We start from the raw sequence: 16256 nt of genomic DNA on the forward strand, positions 1-16256 counted from the left end.
ATCAGTGCGACAGGCACCTCCACCAGAAGGACCAGCACAAACAACTAGCTTGTACCAAGTCTACTACGGGAATTCAAATCTAGCTTCCTTTTTATTTGCATTCTTTATTTTTTCCATTTCTTTTTTTTAATTCCTTTTAAAATTGTTTATTATTTTAAAAATATTTTATATATGGTTTTAATTTTAATTTAATTTAATTTAGGATCTAGATTCTTTTAACCAGCAGACCAGAACACACCCAGGACCTAGTGTTTTTTTGTTTTTTTGGTTTTTTTACTTTTTTTTTTTTTTTTGCTTTTTTCTTTGTTGTGTGTGTGTGTGTGTGTGTGTGTGTTTGTGTGTGTGTGTGTTTTCTTCTTTTCTTTTCTGGACAAAATGACAAGATGGAGAAATTCACCCCAAAAGAAAGAAGAGGAAGTAGATCTCACAACCAGAGATTTAATCACTACAGATATAATATGTCTGAACTAGAATTTAAAACAACAATTATAAGCATACTAGCTGGGCTTGAGAAAAGCATAGAAAACACTAGAGAATCCCTTTCTGCAGAGATAAAAGAACTAAAATCTAGTTATGCCAAAATTAAAACTGCTGTGAGATGCAAACCCAAATGGAGTCCGTAAAAACAAGGATGGACAAAGTAGAGGAGCAAATGAGTGATAAAGAAGATAAAATTATGGCAAATAATGAAGCTGAAAAGAAAAGGGAAAGAAAAGTGATGGATCATGAAGGTATTAGGGAACTCAGTGACTTACTGAAACAGAATGACATTCATATTATAGGAATCCCAGAAAATGAAGAGAGAGAAAAAGAAGCAGAAGGTTTCTTCGAACAAGTTATAGCTGAGAACTTCCCTAATCTGGGGAAGGACACAGACATCAAAATGCAAGAAGCACAGAGAGCTCCCTTAAAATTCAACAAAAGCTGACCACCGCCAAAGCATATCAAAGTCAAATTCACAAAATACACAGACAAAGAAAGAATACTGAAAACAGCAAGGGAAAAAAAAGTCCTTAACCTACAAGGAAAGACAGATCAGGTTCACAGCAGATCTGTCCCCAGGAACTTGGCAGGCAAGAAGGGAGTGGCAGAATATAATCAACGTGCTAAATAGGAAAAACATGCAGCCAAGAATTCTTTATCCAGCAAGGCTGCCATTCAGAATAGAAGGAGAGATAAAGAGTTTCCCAAATAAAATGCCTTTATTTTGCACTGCAAATTCATTGTTAATTTAGCTGTCATGGACTATATCTACTCATGGACTGGTTTATGTTTTTATTTTAAAATAAAACATATGTAAAAACAAAAGCAAAATAAATGTATGGGTTAAGGAATTTTTATAAGGCAAACACTTACAACCATCACTCAAGAATGGGAATTTGCCACCCATGGATATATTTTTATTTAGTCTGCTTGGGACTTTTGCAATATTTTCTCAAGTGTATCTTCTGGTTTTCAGATTCTCTCTTTATTTGTGTCTACTTTGTTTAATCAGCCTGTGTGCATTAGTACATTTTTTTCATTTATATAGTTAATGTTTGCTTCCTTTTCATATCTTTCTTATCTTTTTTATGCCGCTACATTATTTTATAGGTATTTTCCTTCTTTATGTCTTTCATCTTTTACAATATACTAGTCTTTTATAGAATGTTGTTCTAGTGTTTCAAGTAATCTTTCTGTTTGGGGAGTCTAGTTCACTTATTTAATAATTTTGAGACTCCAGGGCTTTATCTGTGTGAACCCTGGGCCAGCTGGATTGTGGGAATTTGTCTGGTTCTGTCATGTGTTCCAGAGTATTACCACGTTGGACCAGATTTTCTCACTTCCTCATACCAAGGAGGGGAGAGTAAATTCAGGCCTCAAGTCTACAAGAGGCGGAAGCCTTGGGATTTGATTTCAAAAGGGGCTTATTTGTTTTCTAAGCTAAAGGCCCTCCCTTTGCAGCTGTAGCACAGGTCATATATCTACCTCACTGGTTTTTGGCACCCTCTTCGTGGCTTGCGTCTAGGGATTCCCCTCTCTTTCTCATGAGCACAGTCTTAGATGATTAGCAATGCAATATTTACTTCTTTTTAAAAATCAAACATTTCTAGGGGCACCTGGGTGGCTCAGTCAGTTAAGCGTCCAACTTCGCCTCAGGCCATGATCTCGCAGTTTCTAAGTTCAAGCCCCGCAAGAGGCTCTGTGCTGACGGCTCAGAGCCTGGAGCCTGCTTCGGATTCTGTGTCTCCTCCACTCTCTGCCTCTCCCCTGCTCACGCTCTGTGTCTCTCTGTGTCTCGATAATAAACGTTAAAAAACTAAAAATTAAAATTAAACATTTCTAGATATTTGTTGTAAGATTTGACAAAATTAGGATGGGAGAAAATACAGGATGGGGATGAGACTTTTCGTTGGTAATTTTGCATTTATAAATTTATCATAAGCAAAGGAGATCAGGATAAAACATTGGCAAATAAAAGCTAAGAATGATTTAATCTAGTGTTTATTGAGAAATGCCTAAGAATTTGGCACTTAAGTTTCTATTTGGATTTTTTCTTAGAAGGGAGCCAGTTTTTTTGTTTTGTTTTGTTTTGTTTTGTTTTTTTGTCCAGTGCTATCTGATCTTTCTCTCCAAGAGACAGTGGAACCTCCTTGATCAGCTGGTCACTTAAGCGCAAGAACACTCTGTCTTATCTGCCAGAATGGTACACGCACACTGCTTTAACCATATTTACATTTAAGTACATTCTCATTCACAATCTCTTAACTCTGTGCTCGCTTTAATCAATAATATTATTTATAAAATAATGTGGACCTAAATGCTAAATAGGTTGATTGCCTTGTAAAGATATTTTTTAAAATATTAAAATAGTACTGTAAAGATATTTTGAACAAATGGTAATGAATAGAATTTAGTTATGTTATCCTAGCCTTATAAAACCATAGTTCATAAAATATTACCTAGGATTCTTTTCTGCCCCCACAGCAGACCTTCCTCTGTCATACCTCATCAGTTTATCTCCTTGGTAGAATTCTTTGAAAGGCATTCTGTATACTTTCCAGATAACATGCATCTTCCTAAGCAGATAAATACAAATTCAAAAGTAAGTTGGGGATATTTTTGCACATAGAAGATAAACTCTCAGGAAATCAAGGCTGACACACTAAAACTTAAAACCCAGAGGGAGTAACACTACCATTGGGGCAGAGGAAGAGGAAGCAGATACAGAACTGCAAGAGGCTAAAATGGCAATGTTTTAAAATAACAGAGAAACTTAAGAAATGCTTTTCCTAATGCTTTTCACTCTTGTTTCTCAGTAACTGGAACTTCCCAAAACTTAAGCTTTAATTTTTCTGTCTCCTAGAATTTCGATCAAATAGGTAATTATTAATTATTTATTAATGTAGATACTGCCTACTCCCCTCCACTACCCACCACCCCCAAACAAATAAACACAAAACAGAGAAGCTAAAGTGATTTAAAGGGAGCTCAAAACTCATACGGAGAAGGTTGGATGAGATTATCTTTGAGCACGTAATATGGTTCTGAGCTTCCTCTCTGTTGAGACCTTCAAGAGCTGAGCTGCATAGTTCTCGTTGCCAGAGAAAGTAAAACATGAGAAGTGGGGGTGACTGTCAGACCTTTCTGGCATTCATCAGTAAGATCTATGTGCCTTATACCCTTTGAACACTAAACTTCATGAATATCTAGTATTTTGAAGAAGAGAGTGTATATTTTCATAACTGTAAAATTGAATCATTGTCTCATACTTAGAAGGAAAAGTGCATGATTTCAAAATGGTTTGTGACATGGAGCTGCCTATTAATGGCAGTGAAAGTTTATATTTGCTAAAAAGACTAGTTTTCTAAATAAATAAAATCTAGAGAAGCAATAAATCAAACTCATTCTTTTTACTCATAAAACAGTTTGTAGTATTATTTATATTTTTTTCAGGATATCTAAACTTGATTTAGGATATAATGGTTTAAAGGTATTTGTTAGATGAGATCAAATGATAAATACAATGATTCAGTAATTTTCGTGTTTCTTTATGTCAACTACACAGTGATTTTTGCTCACCCAAAAAAAGGCTGTTGTATACTAAATAGCGTATTAACTAAAAACACTGGTTTTATGAAGTTTGGATTTTTTTTAAGAGTAATTTTGTAGTATTTCTTTTTAAATAAGTCAGGGAACAGATGAATGCTTCTTAATATACACATTTTTTCTAAGCATGTCTAACAAAGTTTAAAATTATTCATTACTTTTTATATGTAAATTAAATGGAATCAATTTTATTTAGCTTTAATTTTTCTGTAGTTTGATACAAAATTTGCATTTGGTACTGTAATGATGAAGCAGAGAGATAATGATACTTGATATATGGTTTATATTAGCTACTTATTGACAATATTCTGCCAGGTAACAAAAAAAATTTTCTGCAGATCTAAGCATAAGTAAGTTATTTCTTTTTGTTATACTCAGGAATAGTAATCTTTCAGCATATGTAGTATAAAAAAGAAAGAAATGAATCTTAAACCATCTAATATAATTACAATTTAGTAGTTTTAATATATTTGTTACTAAAGTGTTTATATCAGTTCATTACATGTATTGTCTTTGAGCTTAACTTTACACAAATAGAGGACTTCTGCTGATTCTGTAACATTGCTAGAGTAATGTTCTTTACATTTGAAATTGGCAAATAAGAAGAATGCCTATATCTCAAAATCTTACTGATGGAGGAAGAATAAAGTACAAATTGAAAAGCTTCCTTTAGTTTTTTAAAATATTTTAATGGCACCAAAGTGCCTTAAAATGTTTCAGGTACAGCCATATTAATTGTGTCCCATTAAAGAGGAGTTCTTTTTTTTATTTTATATATCTGTATAATAATTTAGATATTTCTTCTGTTTCATTGGGATGAGTCATATGACACAGTTGATCCATTAAAAAATTTAGTTTTCAAATCTAGACCTTTTTAAAGCCCTACAAAAGAGAAATAACTGTCTTTAAGGACAGTCTTTTTATAAAAATACTTCCGCTCATCATTACTGAGCATATGATTGGCAGTGCCAAACCTAGAAAAAATAAGGTAGGAAGAATTTTTTTCATCATTTTTCATCTCTGGGCTCCCTATTCCCTTCTTAGCATTTGGTCTCTGTCTTTTTTTTTTTTTTTTTTTCCTTAAGGTTTCGCAGTGTTTTCTCAATGTTGCTGATCTGGAAATAAAGTAGTAAAGTATTAGACAGTTCTTGGTACCCTACTAGGACTATTTGAAGTTTTACAAAGAGAATCATACAAGAAACCACTAATTGAAATATACATACATACAGCAAAGAAGAACAGATAGATGAATGGATGGATGGGCGGCTGGATGGGTGGGTGGGTGGATGGATGGGTGGATGGATGGTGGTAGATTTTCAGGCATCAAAGTCTTTCAACAGGACATTCACCCAGGACTGACTATACAGGTGATGATCTGTCCTGGTGAGAAGCAGGGGAGAGTCTGTCAAGCAGATTCTACCACTACTTTGCTACTGTGGTTTATCTTGACCAGTAACATGTAGTATTAACTTTCCTTTTTGTCACTTGTCAGACTAGTTTGAAATCAAATGCCTTTTTGTTTGTTTGATTGTTTAAGGGTGAAAGAGCATATTCCTTTTGTGGAACTATCGAATACATGGCACCAGACATTGTCAGAGGGGGAGATTCAGGACATGACAAGGTATGTTCTGTACTTCTTTATATATCTCTATAAAATGTACAGTAAGAATCCTAGTTAATAACTTGAGTACAGTCTCTTCAACAGAGCCCTCTTTCTAGTGTTGTCTTACGTTCATTGTTTTCTCTCTTTTGCTTTGTATATATGAACACATTATGGTATCTAGTGTTTTAGAGGAAAAAGACTGTTGATTATCTCTTCAGTAGAAATAAGCATACTAACAATCCTTGGAGATAGTCAAGGATTCAAGATAGTCTGTTTTCCTAAGCCCTCTAAAAACCTCACTTGCCTTTGTAAGTGCAAAATGAAGATTGTAGAAGAAGCATTCTGAGTAGTTTTGTTATAAAATCTATTTTTTCCTGTATTAAAGGGTACAGATTTGTTTAGTCCCATCCTAAATAACCAATTTTTAGGAAAGAAAACCTTTTAGAACCTCCTAGAATTCCTACATACCTGAGGTCCAGAATAGAGCTAGTCAATAAATACTCTTTCCCATTCATGGAACAGCTTGACAACTTTGAGTTAAATTAAGTGTGACAATATATGCAAAGTGCTTATCAACGTACCTGCCTCCACACTGTTCCTTTTATGATTGCAGTCTGCCTGATCATGTTTCATATGTCATGGTTATGTATTTTCTTTAAAATAGCTCTAGGTTCATAAATTTTGCATCATATCTCTGAAACCTTTGCCCTGAAGTTGGGACGCAGAGTTAAAAATTTTAGCATCCAGTTAATATCTCATTGGTATAAGCTTGTGTATTCAAGAAATTACTGAAATCTTGATTTGCCTAATTATAAAAGAACTAATTTGCAATATATCAAAATTCCTAAATTATATATAATTTGGTATGCTCTCAGTTCAGGTAACTACATTTATAAATTGGTTTCCAATTTAGATTGCTTTTTTTTTTTTTTAGATATCCTTTTATTTTGTATTAAGTGTCTTCATGCTTCCCAAAAAAGGGATGGCTCACACAAATGAAGATGTATGTGAATGTTTCTATAAGAGGAATTGATTTATGTGGTTATGAAAACAACCATTTTCGTTTTTGCCCTTTAAGTTCAAGGAATTTCATGATACTTATTGGAGCAGAATAATCAATAAAAATGCTGAATGGGGTGCCTGGGTGGCTCAGTCGGTTAAGCATCTGACTTTGTCTCAGGTCATGGTCTCATGGTTTGGTTCGTGAGATCGAGCCCCGCATTGGGTGAGCGTGAGCATCACTCTGGGCTCCGCTCTCCGTCTCCCTCTCTCTCTTCACCTTTTGGGATTCTCTCTCTCTCTCTCTCTCTCTCTCTCTCTCTCTCTGCCCCTAGCTTACTCATGTGCCTTCTCTCTCTCTCTCAAAAACAAATAAATAATGCTGAATGCTCCCTTTTCCCCTCCATCATAAGTGTAAAGATTTTACTTAAAATTTTTTAAATTTATTTTAAATTTACAATTTTTTTTTAATTAGGGTGCCTGGGTAGCTCACTTAACATGTTTGACTTCAGCTTTGGTCATCATCTCACCGTTCACAGGTTCGAGACCTGCATCGGGCTCTGTACTGACAGTGCAGAGCCTGCTTGGGATTCTCTGTCTCCCTCTCTCTCTGCTCTGTTCCACTCACTCACTCTCTCTCTCTCAAAATAAATAAACTTTAAAAAAAGTTAAAAAAATAAATAGAAATTAAAAAAAAATTAACCAAACTGAAACTATTACTTAATGATTTAGGAAATAATGAAAACACTTTTAGCCCCTTAATTGACTTTACTATGTTTACATTCTTTTGTGAGGATACCTCGATATTTGTCCTCTAAATGTCTTTCGTGCAAGTGCTTAATTTCATACTCCTTACACAGAAAGTTATATACAAAACCTCTTGGTTAAAATATTTTCCAAATATATAGCTTTATTTTGTTCATTTTTTCTTATGAAATATATATTCATATTCTATAAAATGACATTGTTGTTTTATAGGCAGTTGACTGGTGGAGTTTAGGTGTTCTAATGTATGAGTTACTAACTGGAGCGTCTCCTTTCACTGTTGATGGAGAGAAGAATTCCCAAGCTGAGATATCTAGGTAAGACTTAACAAAATAAAATAAATATATTGTTTTATCAAAGGAACTTAACCAAATTTCTGCAATTATAGGCTGATAGAAAAGATAATGTTTTTCATGAAGATAGACAAAATAACGTTCGTGGTAAATTTTCATTTATATTCACATAGAATGTACATACATAGCCTTTATATTTCTCTATATTTTATGTGCCCAGTTAGATCTTAAGTCTCATAAGGATAGTGTCAAAATTTTTGTGTGCTCCAAAGCACTTAGCATATTGTCTTAACCTAGTACATCATATATTGAGAACTGTATTTGTTGGGTACTTTTTTCCCACTGTATACTGAATGTAATTTCTTTGCAAATAAAGAAACAGTAGTGATCTCTTCAACTCCTGGCTACATACTCTCAGTAGAAACAAATACCATAAAACCACCCTCTTATAGGTTATCATAGCATTATTCTATTCTTTTCCGTCATAGCAGTTATCGCAATTGCAGTGTTACATTTTTGTTCATAGTTATTTGATTAATGTCTGTCTGTCCCACTAGATTGTAAGCTCTGTGAGAGCAAGGGGCATGTCTGGCTTTGATCTTCAGCGTTGTATGCTCACGTGCTAGCACAGTGCTTACTATGCAGAATTCAATAAATATTTTTGGAATGAAATGAGTTAATGAACAAATAAACGAACAGTGATAAAACTTTATACTAATTACTAGTTATGTTTTTGTCCTGTTTTTACTTGAATTTTATAACTTTGAGAACAGATTTGACATTAAAAATTAAAAATTGAGACTTCCACTCCTTACCAAGATGGAATAACAGGGACCTGGATTTACTTTCCTGCCTGAAACAGTTTTTAAAATGGGCAAAATGTATGCAACAGCAATATTGAAGACATTGAACATCTAGCAATGAAGGACAGTGAACACAGTGACGGAAAATAAACGAGGTGAGCGCTATGATTGCCCAGCTTACTGCCTTGAGAGAGTATCTAGGCTGCAGCACAGGGAGGGGAAACCCAGGCAGAGTTGAGGAGATGGAAGTGAGAGTCCAGGAAGACCAGGCAGCTAGAGTTTGCAGGGCAGAGTCCAGAGAGAAGTCCAGAGATTTGCAGAAGGTACCCCAAAAGTATTCAGCGAAGTATGGATAAACACACATGTGTTTGGGAGCTACTCAGTATAGTTAAGATGTGATCTCTCTCTGAACTGATCTGTAGATTCAACAGAATCCCAATCCCAGCAGGCTTTTTTTTTTTTTTTCTTACAGAAATTGACAACCTAAAATGCATAGAGATATGTGGAGGACCTAGAATAGCCACATCACCTTTGAAAAAGTAGACCAAAGTTGATTTCAAGGTTTGCAGGCTACAGTAATTAAGACACTGTGGTGTTCATATTAAGATAGACAAATCATCGGTAAAATACAAAGCCCAGACATGGAATCACAGAAATATAAGCAACTGATTTTTTTTTTAACAAAGGCACAACGTCAATTTAGTGGAAAAAAGATAGTCTCTTCAACAGATGCTAGAACCATTGGCTATCATATGGGGAAAAATTAACTTGAATAAATACTTTGCACTGTATAGAAAAATTCACTAAAAATAGATCACAGACCTAAACGTAAAACCTAAAACTACAAAATTTCTGGAAGAAAACAAATGAAAATCTTTGTGATTTTGGGTTAGGCAAAGATTTCTTAGGACACCAAAAGTGTAATCAATCAAAGAAAACACTGATAAATAGGGCTTCCTCAAAATTAAGTACATGCGTGCATGAGCTTTTCAAAAGAAACTAAGAGAATGGAAAGACAAACCCAGACTGGGAGAAAATTACAAATCCTGGATATGATAAAGGACTGGCTTCCAGAATACATAAATAACTCTCAAAACTCAAGGGGGAAAAAAAAAACCTATTTTGAAAAATGGGCAAAAGAGTTTAACAGTTCACCAGAGAAGATCTATGAGTGGTAACTAAGCACGTGAAAAGATGACCAACATCATTAGTCTTTAGGGAAATGCAAACTAAACCACAGTGAGATACCACTGTGTAGTCACTAGAATGGCTACAAATAAAGAGCGAGACTGTATCAGGGTTCTCCAGAGGAACAAAACCAATAGGGTGTGTGTGTGTGTGTGTGTGTGTGTGTGTGTGTGTGTGTGTGTGTGTGTACGTGCACGCAAGTATGTATAAAAGGAGACGTATTATGTGGAATCGGCTCGCAAGATTATAGAGGCTGAGGAGTCCCATGATCTGCATCTGCAAGCCGGAGACCCAGGAAAGCCAGGCCTGAGAACGAGAGGAATCCATGGTGTAAAACCCAGTCCAGTGGCAGAAGACCAGTGACCGGTGTCAAGCGGGCAGGCAGCAAGGGGGACTGAATCCTCCCTTCCTCTGCTTTTTGTTTCTACTCAGACCTTTAAGGGATTCATTGCTGCCCATCCACACTGAGGAGAGGATTCTGCTTTACTGGAGTCCCCCAGTTCAGATGCTGATGATCTCATTGAGAAACACCTTCACAGACATGCCCAGAAAGTTTAATTTGGGCAACCTGTAGCCTGGTCAAATGACACTTCAGATTAACCATCACATGTCCCCCTCTCGTCAGTTTGGCAGCCATGCACATCTCCTCAAACTGTCTTCGTCTCCATAAAGGCAATAACAAGGTCCTAATTCCACCTAACGTGATACAGTTATCCCTCATACAACCAAAACCCACTAACCCCTTACATACAACCCCTAAGTGATATTCTCCCTTCTTGAAATCCCCTAACTTAGATACTGTGAAAAAAATTAACAATACTTAAATACCATGATATAAAGTCAGTACATCTTATCTTACATGATAAAGGAATAAGAAAGGGAAGAAAACAAAAGACATATCTGTAACAAATATATACATTTAAATTATTTATGCACACGTACAACCACACAGATATATTCATAACTAAATGAGGAAATACAATAATTACAGTCCTCATTTCTGTAACTGGTTATGGAGTCATAGCTGGTATTTATAACTACCTGCTTCTACTACCTGCTCTGTATTCTCCTTGCCTTCAGCACCTTCTGAGGTGATCCAAACAGTCCTTCCTGAAGAATCTGGGCTTTTAGTAGTTCTACCTAGATTGGGTTATTGTAGTTTTCAATTGACCTTAATCACAGAACATGGTAATACTAACATACCCTAAGAGATCTCCTGCATTTCAGACACTCTTCCTTACTTTCCCTGGGGAGTAGTAGTCCACAATTTCCTCCTTGGTAGCAAGGATCATTCACCACAACCAGCACAGAACTCCCTCCGATTGCTTCAGAGGCTTTAGGAGCCCAAAGTGGCTGGGTGGCTGTCTGAATTTCCAGCTCAGTGGAATCATGTGTCTCTTGGTGGAAGCATCCTTTTCCTAGAACTAAGACCTCTCGACTAGCAGAGCATAAAGTCATGGGAACAGGAAGCACACACTTGGCTAGTGAATCACTTGGGGGGGAATAGTGAGGGGTGCCATTCCCAGTTCTACCCCATCATTTCTGGACCCATGAATCCTGGTATGGGATAAAAGGCACAATATATTGGATGTTGATTCAGAGCATTGACAGTCTTCTGGAGAACCTTGCCAGATTCCTGCAACATATTGCCACCTAGCTCACACTCTAACTGTGTCTTCAAAAGGCCATTCCACTGTCCTGTCAAGCCATCTGCTCCAAGATAGTGGAGAACTTGGTAAGACCAGTGAATCCATGAGCATGGGCCCACTGCTGCACTTCTTTTGCTGTGCAGTGGGTTACTTGATTAGAAGCAACACTGTGTAGAATACCATGACAGCACATAAGGCATTTTGTAAGTTCACAGATGGTAGTTTTGGCAGAAGCAGCTCATCGGGAAAAGCAAATCCACATCCAGAGTGTCTGTTCTATTTAGAATGAAACATTGCCCCTTCCGTAATGGAAGTAGTCCCATGTAATCAACCTGCCACCATGTAACTGGCTGAGCACCCTGGGAATTGGTGCCATCTTGGACAATCAGTGTTGGTGCAGATTGGGCACTCAGCGGTAGCCGTAGCCGGGTCAGCCTTGGTGAGTAGAAGTCCACATTGCTGGGCCCACATATAACCTTCCCTACCACCATGGCCACTTTGTTCATGGCCCACTGCATGATGACAGGGTGGACTGGAGAAAGAGACTGACTGCTGTCTACACAACAGATCACCCTATCCACTTCATTATTAAAATCCTCCCTGCTGAGGCTACCCTCTGGTGAGCCTTCCCATAGGACACAGATATCGTCACATTTTTTCCTCCCCATTCAGAGAGGTCTATCCACATGCCTCTTCCCCAGATATCTTGGTCAACCAGACTTCCTTGTCCTCAGTATTCCAATCTTGTTTCTTCCAAGTCCCTGACCATCCAGCCAAACCATTGGCCACTGCCCATCAATCAATATAAAGTTGGATGTCCAGCCATTTCTCCTCCCACACAAAATGAACATCCGGGTACACTGCCCGTGCTCTTCCTACTGGGAGGATCTCCCTTCAGCATGTCCTTCGGGGGTGTGTAGCACTGCAGCTGGCCCTCTCAGGCGGTGCCTTCATGTCATGCAGAACAGTCTGTAAACGAGACCCTGAGTCTTCTCTTCCTCTGTCAGCTGTCCTAGGGAACAACCCATGAGGCCAGAGATGCAGGCTGAGAGGAAGAAGGCATCGTAGCAGGAGTGGGGACTGGGCATTTGGGCCACTTTTTCATGTCACTTCCTGTGCCTCCGCGGCCTGCTCAGGCCCCATCTGGTGCATACTGCTTCCATTTGATGATGGAGGGCTGCAGTGCACACCCAACTTTATGGCTTGATGGATCAGATAACACCCGATTAGTGATGGGTATTTCAGGTCTCAGTGGAACTTGGAGGGCCATAGTTAAGTGTTCAGTCTCTGTTAAGGCCCAGTAGCAGACCAAGAGCTGTTTCTCAAAAGGGGAGTAGTTTTCTGCAGAAGATGGCAGGGTTTTGCTCCAAAATCCTAAGACTTTGTGCTCTAATTCACTGATAGGGGCCAGAGGCTCCGAACGCATCTGTATCTACCACTGACACATCAAGGACTACTGAATCTGCTGGAACATATGGCCCAAGTGGCAAAGCAGCTTGAACAGCAGCCTGGACCTGTTGCAGAGCCGTCTCTTGTTCTGGGCCCCCCTCAACAGCAGCTTTTCAGGTCATTTGGTAAACAGGCGGGAGCCATACTCCCAAATGAGGAATATGTTACCTCCAAAATCCAAAGAGGCCCATAGGGATTGTGCATCTTTTTTGGTTGTAGGATGGGTTAGATGCAACAACTTCTCCTTCACCTTGGAAATGGTAGCTGATGCACTCCACACCACTAGACCCCTAGAAACCACTAAAGTAGAAGGCCTCTGAATTTTAGTTAGATTTATTTTCCACTCTCTTGCCAATCAGTCTAGAGTAGTGGCTACTTCTTGCTCACCAGGTTCAGTGAGCATAAGGTCATCAATGTAACATATCAGTGTGTATCTTATAGAAGAGAAAGGCAATCAAGAGTCTTATGAACTAAATTATGACATCAGGCTAGAGAGTTGATACACCCCTGAGGTAGGACAGGGAGGGTATATTGCTGGCCTTGCCAGCTGAAAGAAACTCCTTTTGTTGGGCCTTATGGACAGTGGTGGGGAAAGGACATATGCCAGATCAGTAGCTGCGTACCAGCTGTGTGTTAATTTGCTCAAGCAATGCAACCACATTCGGGTACAGCACTGCAGTTGAAGTCACCACCTGGTTAAATTTATGATACTCCAGTGTCATCTCCAAGATCTATCTGTCTTCTGTACAGGCCAAATCGGTGAGGAGATGGGTAGGAATCACCACTCCTACATCTTTCAAGTCTCTAATGGTGGCACTAATTTCTGCAGTCCCCTAGAAATGTGATATTGCTTTTGGTTTTACAATTTTTCTAGGTAGAGCCAGTTCTAATGGCTTCCATTTTGCCTTTCCCACTATAATTGCCTTCACTCCACAGGTCAGGGAACTAATACGGGATTGTGCCAGCTGCTAAATATGTCTCTTCCAAATATGCATTCTGGAACTGGGAAAATAACCACAGGATGGTGTCCGGGACCCACTGAAGCCATCGTGAGATGGAGCTGGAACTCCATTGGTCACCTGATCTCCATAAATCCCTACTCTTTTTTTTTTCTCGTTTTAGCATAGAGAGAGAATGCACACACGTGCATGAATGGTGGGGAGGGGCAGAGGGAGAGAGAGAGTCTTAAGTAGGCTCTATAATGAGCATGGAGTCCGATGGGGGGCCCAATCCCACGATCCTGGGGTAATGACCCAAGCCAAAATCAAGAGTTGGATGCTCAAAACAACTGAACCACCCAGGCACCCCATAAGTTTTTTGTTTGTTTTAATTTGCTTGGTGGGAACTTTTTTTTTTTTCAACTAGGCTTTATACCACTACGGAGCCCAATACGGGGCTTGAACTCATGACCGCATAAGCCCCTACTCTGACTGGTGGGCACAGGGATCTCCTGGAATTAGTGCCAGTTCAGAGCCAGAGTCCAGTAGGCCCCAGAAGTCTGGTTATTTCCTTCTCACCAATGTACAGTTCCTCCATTAAAAAGCTGTGGGCCCCTTTGGGGAAGGCTGGGAGAAAGAGTAACAGTATAAATTTTCAGGGTCCTTCCTTAAGGTGACTCATCTTTCCCTTCATTCAAGAGGTTCTGGGGGATATAAACTGGCTCAAATGTGGGAATTCATTGAGGGCCAGTTGATTGGGGAAGGGCAGTAGAGATGACAAAGGGACACCAGGAAACTTTGGAGGGTGATTGGCTATCTATGTCACTTACTTTGTGGCAATGATTTCACAGGTGTATACATATGTCAGAACTTACCAAAGGGCACACTTTTTATGTCAGAAGCTTATTGTACATCACCGTTATTTTAGTAAAACTTAAATTTTTCTTAACATGCTTATTACAGGACAGATTAGGAAGGAAATTATTTCTCACTGTTCCAATTTGTTTAATACTGAAGTGAAGTGATCAGTAATATTTCTTGTTAAAATCATAGTTAAAGTCATGCCTGTTATTAAAATTTTAAAATATTACTTTGCTTATTTTAAATGGGCCTTTTGACAGTCTGAAAATGCTTCAGGATTATAGGAAACCTTGGTCATGGTCTTGAGAATTTGGGTTCCTTTGCAAGGTCATACCTGTCATGGTGACAGGTGCAAAGCTAGCCTTAATCTGATGATATTAAATAGTATCTCCTCTGACTGATTCCCCACTTTATGATTCCACATCCACAAGCAGTCTCCTTTTTCCAGTTTTCCTTTCCTCCACAGGTCTGCCTGCAGAGAGGTATATTGCTGCTTATGATGGCAGGAATGTTATAAGCCATGTGATACTCAAATTTAAATTGATTTTATTGCCTTTAGGTCAATCATTTGACATTCTGGTTTTAGAAAGAGAAAGAGCCTGAATCAGAGTGTCTAAATTCTTAAAACTAGAAAATATTTTTCAAGAACTTAGATAACATTCTTTCCTTTTAATCAATTATCCATTTGGTCATGTTATTAATAATTTTTTTTAAAGCTTAGTGTTGACCCATGATTTCGTGGTTTGGGGGTTTTTGTTGTTGTTACTGAAATTTATAAACTGTGTCATCATTCGGTTATCCTAAACTACCTTTTCCTTTCAAAGTAATCGTTCTGATTGTCTTCCTGGTATAAAGTCTTTCATAGTATGTTCTTTTAAAAATATGCACCATCCAGTATATATACAATGGGATATTACTCAGCTGTAAAAGAGGATGATATTTTTGCCATTTGCAACAACATGGCTGGACCTAGAGAGTATTATGTTATGTGAAGTAAGTCAAAGAAAGACAAATACCATATAATTTCGTTTATACATGGAATCTAAAAAGCCAAACAAACTAGCAAACAAAAAATGCAGAAACAGACCCATAAATACAGAAAACAAACTGATGGTTGCCAGAGGGGAGGAGATAAGTGGCAGGGTGGGGGGGGGTGCAAAATGGGTGAAGGGGGGAGGAGATAATAGACTTCGAGTATGGAAAGAATAAGTCCCAGGGATAAAAAAACACAGCATAGGGAATAAGTAAATGGTAGTGTAATAGTGTTGTAGTAATAGTGATAGTGTAATAGTGTAATAGTGTATGTAGGTAGCTATACTTGTGGTGAGCAGAGAATAACATACAGTCTTGTCACTACACTGGACACCTGAAACTAACATAACATTTGGTGTCAACTTGACTTCAATTAAAAAAAAACACATAAATTTAAAAAGTGGAAAAAAATGTACCATTCAGATAAATATATCATTATCTTGTCCCCTGTATTAATTAGCCAGGGACTTTCTTCATCATTGAACCCTTCCATTCCTGAATTTTTGTGATCTTCCCTGAATGCCGTATACTTTCTAGAGCTTTGACTTGAGGTGTTTCAAAAGAACATCTTATCCAAGTTATCTACC

The 16256-nt window shown here is 38.0% G+C and overlaps 1 protein-coding gene across 14 annotated transcripts in view; it reads left to right on the forward strand.

Moving 5' to 3' along the window:
• The window catches only part of RPS6KA5 (ribosomal protein S6 kinase A5), a 181163-nt gene that overhangs the window by 122539 nt on the left and 42368 nt on the right, over positions 1-16256 (forward strand). For 13 of the 14 annotated variants that reach the window (XR_015252076.1, XR_015252077.1, XM_086709003.1 and 10 more), the window contains 2 exons: positions 5627-5710; positions 7670-7773. Coding sequence is in view for 11 of the 14 variants with exons in the window: in XM_086709003.1 (XP_086565129.1) it covers positions 5627-5710; positions 7670-7773 (188 nt within the window). In the remaining 3 variants the exon portion in view is untranslated. Of the gene's footprint in view, positions 1-5626; positions 5711-7669; positions 7774-8536; positions 8708-16256 lie in introns of those variants that run through there. The other variant, XM_086709013.1, reaches the window with a different exon arrangement.

Source organism: Puma concolor, chromosome B3, assembly GCF_028749965.1.
Source record: "Puma concolor isolate L17-30 chromosome B3, mPumCon1.1.hap2, whole genome shotgun sequence".
NCBI classification, from domain to species: Eukaryota; Metazoa; Chordata; class Mammalia; order Carnivora; family Felidae; genus Puma; species Puma concolor.